Here is a 14,154-nt window from a genome sequence, read left to right on the forward strand (position 1 = left end):
GTTACGCAATTTTGTAAAACTTCAACAGCTTGCCACTTGGCTGCAAATGGCAACATTACTGTTACTATCATGCAACATCGGTTTTGCGCTGCTACTTTGTGTTGTTGCCGTCAAGTGCAGATTTCGCGTGGTGAATGAATGCTTCAGTGAACCCTATAAACTGCGATTTTCCATAATGCCCTGCTAATGCAATGTTCGCGAAGCTGGTGAATTTTCGAAAGTCACGTTTCATCAATGAAATGCGAAAAATTGCCATCAACACTGCAATGCGGCGTGTGGAGTGCGTTGAGTGTTGGTTGTTGAGTGTTGACACTCTTCGACATATTTTACAGCTTAAAATTTATTGCGCTCGTGTGGTATTTGTAAGCTTCGAATTGCGCATTCAACACTGAAAGATTTGCATATTTGGAGAACAGGGTTGTCTTAGGTATTCCTGATCTGAATCTATCCATGAAACCGGTCGTGTAAATCTTCCATTTTAAACTCAAGATTTTCCATTCTTAGTTTGTACCTTGCGACTTAGTGCTTGGAAAACGTTTCGAGATATCATTGACGGAACCCAAAGGAATACAACTCACCGATGATTTTCAATATGGTACTCTCTTCTTTCACTCTTCTCTTCTTCTTTCTCAAGGGATCTTCTTTCGTCCGAAAACCCCTAGACGTTGGGGTATCGGCTTCCCCCTTGCCAACAGTCTACGCTCCACTGAATTCTCATTAGTCGAGCCAGGAGAATTACAATTCATGAATGAGTTTCTATCTGGTGCACTCATTCTCTCATAAAATAGTAGTGAAAGAAAGACCACCGCTCGAATTTATGAGTTTTCTTCTTACAGAAAGTTATTACTTCGATAATTCCACGGAAGAATTTTTTCTCAAGATCGGAAGTAGTCACCGAGTTTGGATATCGGATTTCGGATTTCGAATCTTAAAGTGCTCAGTTGGAAATTTTTGAACTTTTTGATCACAAAATATGCGAACTACATCTCTCAAATTGATTTTGGACCCTTTCAATCGCTTTGAATTAAAATTATTCAAATTCCGTTAGTTTTACATTTGTACATTTCGCTTTTTCACTGAATTTCACCATTTTTTATAATTTTTTTATTTTACATGTCAGTGTTAAATGAATTTCGAGTCACTGCTTTCCACTTGAATTCGTCACCTATATTTGCATGAAATTGTAAAAAATTATATTCCGGCACAGCTGTGCGCCACCAACGCTTGTCAACGCCCATTCGCTGCTGGGCGATAAAAATTCGTGCACCGTAACGATAACGAGCAACAGACGTTGAAAGTCTGCAAGTGGAAGTTGCAACTTATGACTTGACAGCGGCAGCCGCAATCATAGTGAGGCAGATGACAGTAACAGAAGTGTCGACACATTCGCGTTGGCGCTAGTGTTAGTTTTAGTTTGGGTGTTTGGGTGGCGAAGGAAACTCTCAAAGGTGCCAGCATCCTGTTTCTGGATGCTACATACCGACGCATACGACATGCAAATCTTATCGTTTCTCGGTAAGCGGACAGAGGTGAACGCTGCTCTATTCTGCGACCGAGAGTGTGGAAGAATTTTTTTACGTTTTATTTTTTTGTGTTCCTACGTTTGGGAACAATTTTCACTTTGCCGACTGGTAGAAATGAAATTAAGTTTCTGATTTGTGCTTTCAAATGTTACGAAAAAGACGAAAAGGTCTTGCAAAGTGGGCTAGGCTTGCTGAAATTTACTAAAAAACTTCAGACAAAAGAATTTATTTTAAGTAAGCCACTCTGTTATGTAATACTAAGCTGTAATAATATAACCATCAATTATGTTTGAAGACTTTAGTTGTCAATGAGAAGTTGCACATAAGTTAGAGATTGACACCTAGAGATTATGTGAAGCAGATTGCACTTCGAGCAAATACCAAGACACGGGAGAGCTCATAAAAATATCACAAGCATGAAAGGACAGGCTTTATAGTGCGATAGACTGCGAGTATTTGACAAATATTTATTTTTGAAACAGTTTCTCCTTGGGCGAAAAGTTCGGTTTTTTTCCTCGAATTCAAAGCAGCTTCAACAGCAGTCGTAATAGGGAAATATTTCAGAATTATACCGCTTCTACGGCTTTTAGTAGTTCTTCACATTGTGAAGGTCCACATTTCTAACTTTTTGAAGCTCGCTTCGAGAAACTAATCTCCTTTCGATGAATCTAACTAGTTTCTAGATGCTGCTATCATACCTACCCGATACGAATTCAGACCTAAATGTTACAAAAACGATTTTAACCTAAAAAAAGCTCATTTTTTTATTTTCTTTCTTTTCTTTTTATCCTATTGGTTGGTGGTTGGTTGAAATGGAAGGCACATAGGCGACGAACCGCAAGCGGCCGCACTTAGGCCAACTTTAGGTTCATTGTGCTTCCGGAAAGTAACAAATTTTAGCCTTATGCAGCAACACTGTAGATTTGGTAAAATACCTGATTCTTTTTTTATTGATTTATATTTTATTTTTTATGTTATGAGTATTGGGAGCGGTGGAATTGTCACTTTTTATCCCGCTGTGGGTTGGGCATTCACATAGATAATGTTTCAGCGTCTTATCATCTTCCGCGTATGCCCTGCATTGCGCCGAATCCTTTATTCCCATTTTCTGAGAATGGGATGTTAAGGGTATGTGCCCTGTGATGACCCCTACAATGTTTTTAAGCCCCCTTTTGCTTTAAAGTAGAATCGTTTTGGTCTGCCCAACATCAACACCATGTCTAAGTAACTTGTAACAAGAGATTGTGACTCCAGATGCCCCCGAGCGGCCCGTCTTCATTTCCTTCTGTTCCCATACGAATAGGAACCCTGACGATATTAACTGTGTTTCTTGCTAAAAGTCTATTAATTGCCCTCTTGCAAAATCTAACGCAAAAACCTTTATATTGGCACAACAGATAGTCTTTATTGCCGCTTGCCTAAAATTTTTATGAAGTTGCTGCTTAGAGCAGAAGCCCAATTGACACATTCTGTCATGCTCACAATTTCGGCCTGTAAGACCGAATTGTTGTCATTTGGTTTTCAGCTGCATTTGGTGTATGAATTGCTACATCTGATCCGTCAGTGAATATATAGATTTCACCGTTGGAACTTTCGATCACAGAATCATCGGTCCAATATTTTCTACTGAGGAATGAAACAATGTGTGTAGTTCTTCGTAAGCCTCCTTTACTCGGTCGCATTGCCATCTTATCCCGATTTCATTAACGGGGTCGAGTATGATTTTATACTCATAGCGACGCCTAGCCTGACTTCAGTGGCCTAAAATCTTAAGCCTGCTGAACTGAACCGTTGCCTCGAACCACACTTGAATGTGTATTAACGAAATGTCAAGGATAGTATTCAGAGCTTTTGTTGAAGTCGTTTTCATTGCGCCCGTAATCCCCTCAAAACTAAGTCGTTGTACTTGTTTTAGGGGTTTAACATGGCAGTTTTTTATTAGTGCCATCCACCACATTACTGCACCACTTGTATAGAGCCAATATACCTTGTCGGGTCATAAACAGGAATATCAGAAGTTCGAGGTTGCGAAAGGTTTTGGGAACCCTGCTCTCAATGTGTTCTCTCCAGCTTAGTTTTTTATATAGGATAACATGGAGATATTTGACCGAGCTCTAGAGTGAAATAGTTCTACCACTTAATGATGTCCTGAATTGCAAAGCTTTTGTCCTTCTTTCGAATGTATACTCATTTCTGTGATCTCTGGATTAATAGATAGTCTGTGGCCTTCCGCTCAGCCGGCGGAGATCTTAAGGATCTTTTCTATGTGATATATACGATTAAGATTCAACCCTGAACAAAGAACAGCGAAATCATCTGTTTAGCAGAAAACCTTGAAGTTCTCCCCGCCAAAGAAAAAATAATAATTCGTTGATCAAGGTGACCCACAGCAAGAGGGATAGGATGACTGCCATCTGGGTTCTATAAGTGATCGGGTGATGGATTCTTATAGCTGGCCCATCGTATATGGCTTGTCTATCGCATAGCATATGACGTAACCAAGCAAACAGGTACTGACTAATGTCAAAAGGAGTAATAGCCGATAACAGAGCAGCCGTGCTTGCGTTGTTGAAAACTCTTTCCACGTCAATGAGTGCTACGAAGGCGATATCAACCGATTTTACTTTGACATACTCATGCTGCCCTAACTCCAAACGGAGTTACCTGTACTATAAATGTTCTAGAGAAAAGAGATAACCATCCTATACACGTACACTTTAGATAGTTATGACACAATGACTGACTAAACCAGACTTAGACCATTAATGTTGTTTAGAATTTGGTATCTGTATGTACCAAATATAGCTTCCAGGAATTCAAATCAGTGATGATGAAGAGCTACTAAAACGTTTTCCTCCCAGTGACGAAACATGCGCTTACGGGTATGATCTTAACACTAAGGCTCAGTCATCTCAATGGAGGCCTCATGGCTCGTCAAGACCAAAAGACACGACATTGTGCTCTTCAACTCGTCCCTTGATAAAATGCTGAGATAGTTGATTTACACAAGCTTCATTTAGGAAAAAATTTTCATAAAAAAAACGTATCCTATAGTAAAGAATAGATAAAAATCGCTTTTATGTCAGAAGCAGACTTTAACATGGATACATAAGAACCTCCCGTCAAAGGTTCCAGAGCTTCTGGCTCGTCACTATCGTTGTACGTGACCGTATCCTGACGAAACACGATTCTGCTTCCATTTGCTGTACTTGTTCGCTTCTGGACTGTTTCTTCCTCCACACAGTCCTTTCTGATGATAAATCCTGATTTCATCCACTGCCGTTTTTGCCTGAAGTTGTCGAAAGTGATTCACTTTTTGTCAGTAGTAATCATTCGCTTTACAAAAGGTTCAATTTTGTTGCGATTATCAGCGATTCGCAGTTGGAATTCGACCCTTGAGGTTTTAATGCGTTAACTCTTTTGTCTCCAATAAATCCCGTTTCTTTTTGTATTCCGTCTTATTTAAATGGTTAAAAATGGTTGGTCGTTGTGTGTTTAGTTCCTGGATATTCGAAACTGTGCTTTTATTAGGGTCGAACTGAACGATTTTCATTAGTTTATCGATCTTTCTAACATTTAGTATTACAGAGCAGACATCTTTGACATCAACCATAAACATTTCTGGACTTATTTTTTGACGCATGTTCCCTCTATTCTGTCTCAAGTATTCAGAATACTGTCTCATAATTTTTTTAGTAATCGCATACATATGTAACTCAAGACTCAAGGTATCTTTTACAAAAATAATAGTTGTATTATTCATGGACCTTCTATACGAGCTGTAGCGGTTATCTTGGGTATCGACCGCTCAAGTTACTGGCAATTTTCACTAAGAGAGCAGATATGAGGTGGAGTTCCTCTAACAATACACAAAAAAATATTCGAAAGTACCCCACTTAAATTAAAAATTTTCACTTTATGCAAGCGGAAGTCAATATAACCAAAAGCATGAACTTTGAACTTTGACTGCTGCCGACAGTAGTCTCAACGCCAACCTGTCGCTTGTGACTTAATGAGGCGTGACTCCGAATGACTGATGATGTGCCCAATTATCACAGCAATATATGGCAGAATCTGTTCAATAAAGGGTGCGTCAATTGGGTTTCACTTAACAATATACGCTAGCTTTTCGGTGACAAGCGATATGTGCTACAAAGTGTCAAATATTAATCATAAAATTTTCAAAAAAAAAAAAATAAAAAAATTAATTGAAACACCCTTTAATAAGTACGCTAGACAAAGCGCAAGCTTATAAATCAAAAAAATATGAATTTCTGAAAACTTGTGGAATGAAGGCATGACTGATTTTTCCAGCCGAATAAATTTACTTGCTCAAACTAGGTGCACGTGTGTACAAATGTACGAAAACAGTTATGTGGCAAAACAGCGCAGGCTCTCGAAAGTTCGTATGTCAATGAAGCCGTGAGTGTGTGCTGAAAATAAATCACGTGTGACAAACTTCTATTCAGAGAATATTTCGCAGCTACGAAGAGTAAAAACAAGATATAATAATAACGAAAGGAGAGCAAACACATACACTCAATTCACACAAACCCACAACTGAGTAGACTTTTAGCACATACATAGGTAGCTTTGAAGCAGCTGTTGACATTTGGCAACCCAGGATGCAAAGTTACGCTAATATTATGTCCTTCAGTTCAAGTATTAATACCAACAAACACACGCACTGCTACAGTTATATGCAAATGTGTAGGTGTCTCTACAAGTTAACTAACCCCAGCCATGGCAGGTAGTCAGATGTCAGGTCATATGGCATCGCAACCCAAAAATATCAAATTTTAATGCGACAAATTCAAATGACATTGACTTTCTGCTAGGCACGAGCCATTGTACATATATGTAAATATATGTATGTTGTTGTTTTTGTATGTATATAACTGCAATATTTATTGGCCTATATATTTGTGTATAGAATTTCAACAAAACACCCTCGAACGACTAATATCTTTGTTATAAAATATTGAAATGCGCAAAAAATTGGAATTCCAAAGGCACAACAAAGTTTGGTTATTTATGTGTTGTTGTAAATTTTCTTAACCTGAAATGTTTGTAGCAACATCCATACATTTACATTTTGCTACATTCCTTTATTTATTTATTTGTTAAGTCATTCTCGCCGCTCCGACTGCCGCCAATTGTAGTAAAAGGAAGCGTGGGTTCACTCACCTCACCCACGGCGTAGGGAATCCGGTGAACTTACCCTTTGCCACAAACCGCAAACGAATGAATTTGTGTGCAGTTATATAAGCACTTTTTACACATTCCCACATTTTTATGTTCTTGAAGCTAGAAATTCTAAACGACCACATTTTGGCAAATATTTCCCATTTCCGGTTTACTCTTTCGACTTTTGCCATATTTATGTTTATTGCATATTGCTTGAAGGTGTTTCACCAACACATATGAATGAGTATGTATGACGATATGATAAAATCAGTAAGGAAGAGTTAAGTAAGGGTGTAACCGAACATTTTATACTATTGTGATTTGCAAGGATTGAAGCCAGGGAGATACCTTCAGGTACAAAAGGCTTGTTAGTTATATGGGGTCTATGGCGGTTTTCACCCGATTTTATTCGTTATGGCACAAATGTGCACAATATGAAAAACATGTTCTCTCAATTATATTAAGATAATTCACATATTGGCCAATATATGGGGTATAAAGTTACCTGGAAGTTCGAAAAAAAAATTTCGTACATATATGGTGACTAGAAAAGTATTGACCCGATTCAACTCATTTTTAGCACACATACATACTACTGTCAAGAAAATATTCTCTCTGAATTTCAATTCTATGTCTCACACATTGACCGATATTTTCGGTGAAAAGTCAACTGAAGGCTCTGGAACTACATATGCAGTACCTAGGGGCTTGAAAAGCACCGTTATATGGAGAGCGAGTGGAGTTATCCCCCGATTTCATCCATGTTCGCTCTGTCGGTAGACTTGCACTCAGCAAATTTTTTGTAGCTTTAGTGGTTTAGGAGATATGTATATTAAACTTATTTGTGGATGAAAGATTTTTCCTTCGTTTAAGTTCTAAGTTCAGGGTTTACTTAAAACACGTATTTTTTCACTTTAAATGATACTGTAAGGACTTATCCTGCCAACGCGGGCACATCTTTTTTCAAGGAGTCACCGGATATGGCGTCGCGATGGCCGAATTTTAAATAGTTTTTTTTCAAAAATTTTAGAATTTCTTTGTTGATAGTTTATGTTTGTAAAAGTAAAAAATTCTAATAAAATATTTCATGTTTTATAAGAGAAAAAAATTGTTGAAAAAAAGCAGATTTATTCAAGGACACCCATGTGTCCCCTTAAGTAGCAAATATTGTGAATGATGCAGATGTTTCAGTGAAAATATTATTTTTCATTTCTGGTTTGAAGAGAATGGTGTGAAATATGGAAGTTCAGCATAAAACAAGAAAAAACTTTAACTTATGAATAATAGATTTCGAAACTTCTTATAAAAGAAAGTAGCATTTTTGTAGCTCCTCACATATATTTATTACTCATACGCCACGTAATACCTAGATGCATCGACTAAAACTAGACTTTGCTTATAACTAATTCTTTAGAAAAACGTACACTTTGGCCTATGCTGTTCGTAGTAGGACTACTTATGGCTCGCATAAAACATATACTCATCACTACAAAAACAAAGTGTTTATAGCACATACTTGAAAAGAGCATACTCATATAAATTTATATATGTAATTCTCTATATATCCTTTGCCACATTCAAATTCTTGCTACTCTAACATTCAATATGCATATTTTTGCATATTTATAACGTTGAAAAGTCACCTACAATCACCTGCTACTCGTTCGTGCTACCATATATCCACATTTATTCGATGATATGCGACACCATGTGCTACAGCTTTCACTTCCTTTATTTGGTTTGCTATGCTAGAATGTAGTTTTCCACTATATATGCATTCAGTTAGTTTTTTCTGTTATTTCCAGCTGATATAGTAATTAACCGAATTTTTAAAAGCGAGATATAACTCCATATAAACATATGTGCATCTATAAATCACAGGATTCCCGGTCGGAAAGCTGTCAACTTTTTGGTAGCAATACTCGTAGTGCTTCCAGCGTTAAGCGTTGTATTCAGAAATAGCTTTGGCAACGAATGCAGAGCAAATGCGGCATACTTCCGCTGAAATTTAATTTAGTGGTAAAATGTTAAGAATTTTTGGCATATGCAAATCTTTCAGGGTTTGGGATGCCGGTCTTGATTAGGTAGTGGCTCACACGAAAGGCGATGTGAGCCGGGGCGATGTCTTGGCGGACCCGATTGACCCTTCGTTTGAGTCTTTTGAGGACTTCCACGTAAAACTCGGCGTTGGCGGTTTGTCCAGGAGGAACAGATTCATGGTGGGTGATGCTTTTGATGTCTAAAAAGACAATGAACAGCGTTTTCACTTTGGATTTGCTCATTCATCCGATCTTCATCAGCTTCCCGGCCTTTCAAAAAGGCCTGGTGCCTTCGAAACACACCACTTCTTGCTAAAGCAACATATGAGTAAGCCTGGTTGAACATATCAAACGTCTCTGTCGTAGATTTACCGGGTTTTAGACAGAATTTAATTGCGTACCCCTGCTCTATCGAACGCTGTATTTTCGGCTTGCATCACTCACAGAAACACGTCGCGCGGAAATGTTTGTCCTGACTCTCCAAGTGCTCGGAGACAGCTAGGAATGGGTTGAAATCGGAAGATTGGGTCCTGAGATATGTGCTTTTACCTAAATGCTTTTCGATTACCCGGATTTCATTAATGTATCTGGTATATGTATATAGCATTATCGCTCTTTTAGTAGTTTAGTAGTTAACATTATCTTCATATGAACAAAACAATTATACTCTGGAGCAGGATGTTGCAAGAGTTTAAAAATTGCCAACAAAATGTTCTAGAAATAATTCCTCAGCTAATAACGGTACAGTCAAGACCACAAATGTTGAAATTTTTATACTTTTGCAGCGATCTCTCTTCAGTGCGCACATAACTATAGTATGTCGAAAAATGGTTGTGTTCCACAATAAGCGGAGACATGAACCATTAATTTAGTCAAAAAATTATATTCAAAAGTTGGAATTTGCTAATTTCACAATTACCAAAATTTTAACTGTATCACATATTTATTAGATAAGAAAATATGAATCTACAAACCACCCTCCTAATCACTCCTCTCTATTCTCTTTTCCAGAATGCAATCGAAAAATTAAATTTTCAGCTAACAAAAGTATAGCTTTGATACTGATTAAGAGGTACAAAAACCATAAGTGACTAAAGCGTGAAGTGTTGGAAAAAAGGTCTTAAGATAAATAGTGTATTCAAACAAAAGTAGCTTAAAGTAAAAAAAAACAGCGAACAAAACAAAAATAGTGTACACACACGTAAGCGGACGGCAGGAAAATGGGCAAGAAAAACTCCAAATTGAAGCAGGACACCATCGATCGTCTAACAACAGCCACATACTGTAAGTACCATAATAATTTATTAATAAACATACATACATATGATATATGATATTTATCTAAACGACTTTGAAGACCTTGGCAGCAATTTTCAAGTTTAAAGTGCACGGAAATAGAGTTGTGCCAAACTGCAATGTCATTGAAAATGCCGCTTGCCAACACAAAAAGCACGAATAAAAAAATTCTCACAATAAAACAACAAAAAAAAACGCCCAAAATACCCAAAGTGCGACACATAATTGCTTTGCGCAGTGCAAAAAGCGATTTGAATATAACGCGCCAAAACTCCCCTGTTTTGCCTTTATTTTTGCATGTGAGCGAAGCCATAAGTGTCCTCCAAAAAGTTTCCAAATTTAAATTATAATACATTGCTGACATTGCGAAAGCTTTCAAGGCACCGAAGCGGCACAAAAGCAACTAAGGAGGGAGAAAAAAAAAATGAATTTTGGCAACGAACCGCCGAAAACATAAACATTTATAAATATATTTTTCCTATTTGCTAAATATGCTTATAGACATATACTTGCACATTATATGGATACAGGCATGAGCTCATTCCAAATACACGGACTCTTATATGGATCAAAACTCCACATACGCACAAACAAATGCAGACATCAGAAGTGAACTGACTTCGAAGGCACTTTTGCGGTATAATTTCTTCAAAACTTTTCTTAACTCGATATTGAGATTTTTTGGCAAAGGCATTATGCCTCAATTGGTTGGCTAAGTGCTGCGCCGGATTGCGCTAGGGAAATATGAAATAAAACAGCGGAGCAAAAGGCGGAAAATTGCAAAAAAACAAAAACAACTTTGGAAGCACACAAAAGTTAAGTGAAAAGGAAATACTTTTATAAGTATTAAAGCCATTTTTGGTTGTTGTAGAGATCATCATATGAATTTTTTTAATTTAATTAATTCCGTCATATACTTTGGCTTTTCGAAATTCGCATTTCACTTCACTCCTCAGCAGTCGTAAACACAAAACTTTGGCAGTTGGTTCTATCGTTTGCAAGATTCAATGCCCAAGTGCAGACGGGACAGTTATTTAATACCTGGGTAATCTTGCTTCTGTTGTGTACCCATGGGTGACGATTAGAAGAAGTTTTTCTCTGAAGCATCATCGAACTAGATGGCCAAACCAGCTTAGTCGCCGTCGAGCACATTCAGTTCGTGCTTCCATCCTCTTAGGTTCTCGACGACCTAAAGTAGTATGGAATGCTGATTCTGAGATATTCAAAGTTCTTAACTTTTTCAAATTTATAGCTGCCCATAGTGACATAGTTTCCAAGACGGGACGGATCTTAATGTGTCGCTCAGGTACTTTACTTTGTCCTATTGCACTACAGGACCAACCTCTTTCTCTTCTCTTTGTTGGCTGGACAGGGATGTGAGGGCTTTACTGTTAATGTCAGTATCATCTGCTTAGTCCAGTAGCATTGTACTTTAGAGTAAATAGTGAAACTGCGGTCCAAATTAGCGGCATTATCACTTTTTCCAGCATTAAATTGAAAAAGATGCACGATTGGGATTCATCCTATCTAAAACCTTATCTGGTATTGAACGGCTCGGAGAGATCTTTCCCGATTTTGACGAAACTGATGGTTGTGTTCAACGTCATTCTGCTTAATCGTAAGAGTTTCGCAGGAATACAAATTTTTTAGATATTGCATCGGTAGCTCCTATCAGTGCTTCTGATGGGTGTCGATCTGCTTGTCAATTGTGTTATCCGGTATTTGACGTATTGTGAAAAGTGGGTATATGTTGGATTTGCCATGTCTAAAGCCACACTGATAGGGTCCAATCAGTTTATATATAGGTCTTTCACATGATACTGCCAAAAGAACCTTATACTATTTGCAAAGTAAAAAGGTTGGTCCCGCGATAATTAGCGCGGATTGTGGGATCTCCCCTTTTGTGAATAGATGAGAGTACACTCGAATTCCAATCATTGGGCATGTATTCATCCGATCAAGTCATGAAAATGCAGCTGAAACATGCGCCTTTCTAGCTCTTCGCCGTCGGCTTTAAACAGCTCAGTCGGTACTCCATCGACTCCTAGAGCATTGTTGTATTTAAGCTACCTTACAGTTTCACTTCGTCTTCGTTCGATTTGCTGGACGACAATGTTTTCAATAGTGATTGTTGGTGTGAGTTATCAGGCTTCCAGCCATTTGTTTTTTGTTTTAACTTCTGGTAAAATTTTCGGACTGACCTTCTGTTAGTGCTGCTGAAGCTCTTCGCATTCTATTCTCTTTTTTCTATCTCTCTTCTTTATGTTGAAAATACATCTGTCTTCCTTCTCCTTCTATGGTTATCGTTTTTCCACAGCTTCGAAATATTTTGTTACATACCATATACATAGATGGCGATATAAAATTTCGTCAGGAACGGATCAAAATATTGTTCTTATATTTTAATTCAAAGCTTTAGAGTTAATATCAAGTAAACCTTTTTTTGGAAAGAATATAATAATTCTAGCAAAACTTATATAATTCAGCAGCTACTGAAGCTGATATTATTGTATAGTGCTTTGTGATGGAACTACCTTTCACGACTACCTTTGCCGACGATGACGTACTACTAAAGCCAGCTGTGTCAACAAAATTCTTAATTTGCCATGTTTTCTGATTAAACTTTTTGATCGGCTTTTATGAAAAGAGAGAAAGCTTGAAGATCTTAAAACAGAATCAGTTTAAAGGTGATCCTACTAATGTTACTAAGAGTAAGAGAGAGAGGATAAATATTAATGAAAACCTCTCAGGAGAAACTATTTGTGAATTCACTGTTGCTGAAAATTTTGTGGCTTGCTTAGTTAAACTTTTACTAAATTTATTATATACTTGTATATGAAATGTTATTTAAAAATTGAGGGCTCCAACGCTTTGTTTCTATAGCTACAAAATACTGGTTCATAAGCTAAAAGTTTTGTTCACCAACTCCATAATAGTAGTTTTTTATGTAGTCTTTGTAACAAAGTTACTAGAAGGCGACCTTCAACCATCACATATACATATATAATAACTAGATAATTTTTAACGTAAAGATTCTCTGGCTAATGAATTTAGAATGTTACAATTTTTCGCATTTCAATAATGTGCATTTAAAAATTCCAAAATTCCGAAAACATTTCTCGATTCTGTTAAAAAAAAGTGCAGCATTAACAGAAATTTGCAATGCAAAAATATGCAAAGCTTCTGTGGCGTGGCAAAAATTAATTCGATTGTGGCTCAAGCTGACATACAATTTTAAGAGGACCCGCAGAGTGTGCACTTAAAACAAGTAGCTAAATAAATAAATAACAGTGATGCATTGGAAATGTACTTTACGCTGCTGAATTGAACACTTTTTGATTATTTTCGGTCAGTTGGAATTTTGCACGAAATTCAATGAAAGAATTAACAGGCGAAAATTCGAAGTATGTATATATATACCAAATTTCAAAATGTATATATATATGTACATGTATAATATTATATATCTGTGCAACATGCGGCTTTAAAAACGCTATAAATTCTCGGATTTTGCTAAAAGTGTGTTAAAGTGCTTTCAAAGTGTGGTAAAAGTTAAGCTTAAGTACGTAAATGTATTTTCAAGCTGTTAAGTGTCTAGTGTGCTGAATGCAGAGCAAAATCAAATAGATACTTAAACGAAATTAAAAATTAAATTATTTTATATCATAAAATAAATTTGCTAAGGGGAACTATAGATAATTTTTTTTGGAATATTTCCCATCCTATAGGCTTAAAGTTTAAAAACCAGAAGAGCTTTACTTCTTCTTTTCTTATTAAGGTTTTTTAGAAGTATATATACACTTTTTTCGAGAGAGCGGCAATATTTGATTAGAGAACCGATACAGTCCATTAAGTATTGATCGCACTCTAAAGTTTGTCAAATTATGGCAAGCCCACTTTCCTTTGACATTGTCATATGTGACCTAATTCAGAAAATAATGGACTTTGTTACGAGTAAGCTGAAATTTGCAGTTAGAAATATGCTCCATAAGATTTTCTAGTGTTAACTCGAGTGATTCCCGTATTTCCTTTCATGGTTTCCTGGGCAATCGAAACAGACCGTGACGTTTAGACTCGGACTCGACGATTTCATATATCTCATGGATACT

General features: G+C 37.0%; 1 protein-coding gene across 8 annotated transcripts in view; it reads left to right on the forward strand.

The window, feature by feature from the left end:
• Positions 1-14,154, forward strand: part of LOC105223642 (frequenin-1) — a 180,845-nt gene that overhangs the window by 65,222 nt on the left and 101,469 nt on the right. For 7 of the 8 annotated variants that reach the window (XR_007422708.1, XM_049456035.1, XM_049456034.1 and 4 more), the window contains one exon: positions 9,761-10,033. Coding sequence is in view for 7 of the 8 variants with exons in the window: in XM_049456035.1 (XP_049311992.1) it covers positions 9,970-10,033 (64 nt within the window). In the remaining variant the exon portion in view is untranslated. The remainder of the gene's footprint in view (positions 1-9,760; positions 10,034-14,154) is intronic. The other variant, XM_049456039.1, reaches the window with a different exon arrangement.

This window comes from Bactrocera dorsalis, chromosome 4 (assembly GCF_023373825.1).
Source record: "Bactrocera dorsalis isolate Fly_Bdor chromosome 4, ASM2337382v1, whole genome shotgun sequence".
NCBI lineage: Eukaryota > Metazoa > Arthropoda > Insecta > Diptera > Tephritidae > Bactrocera > Bactrocera dorsalis.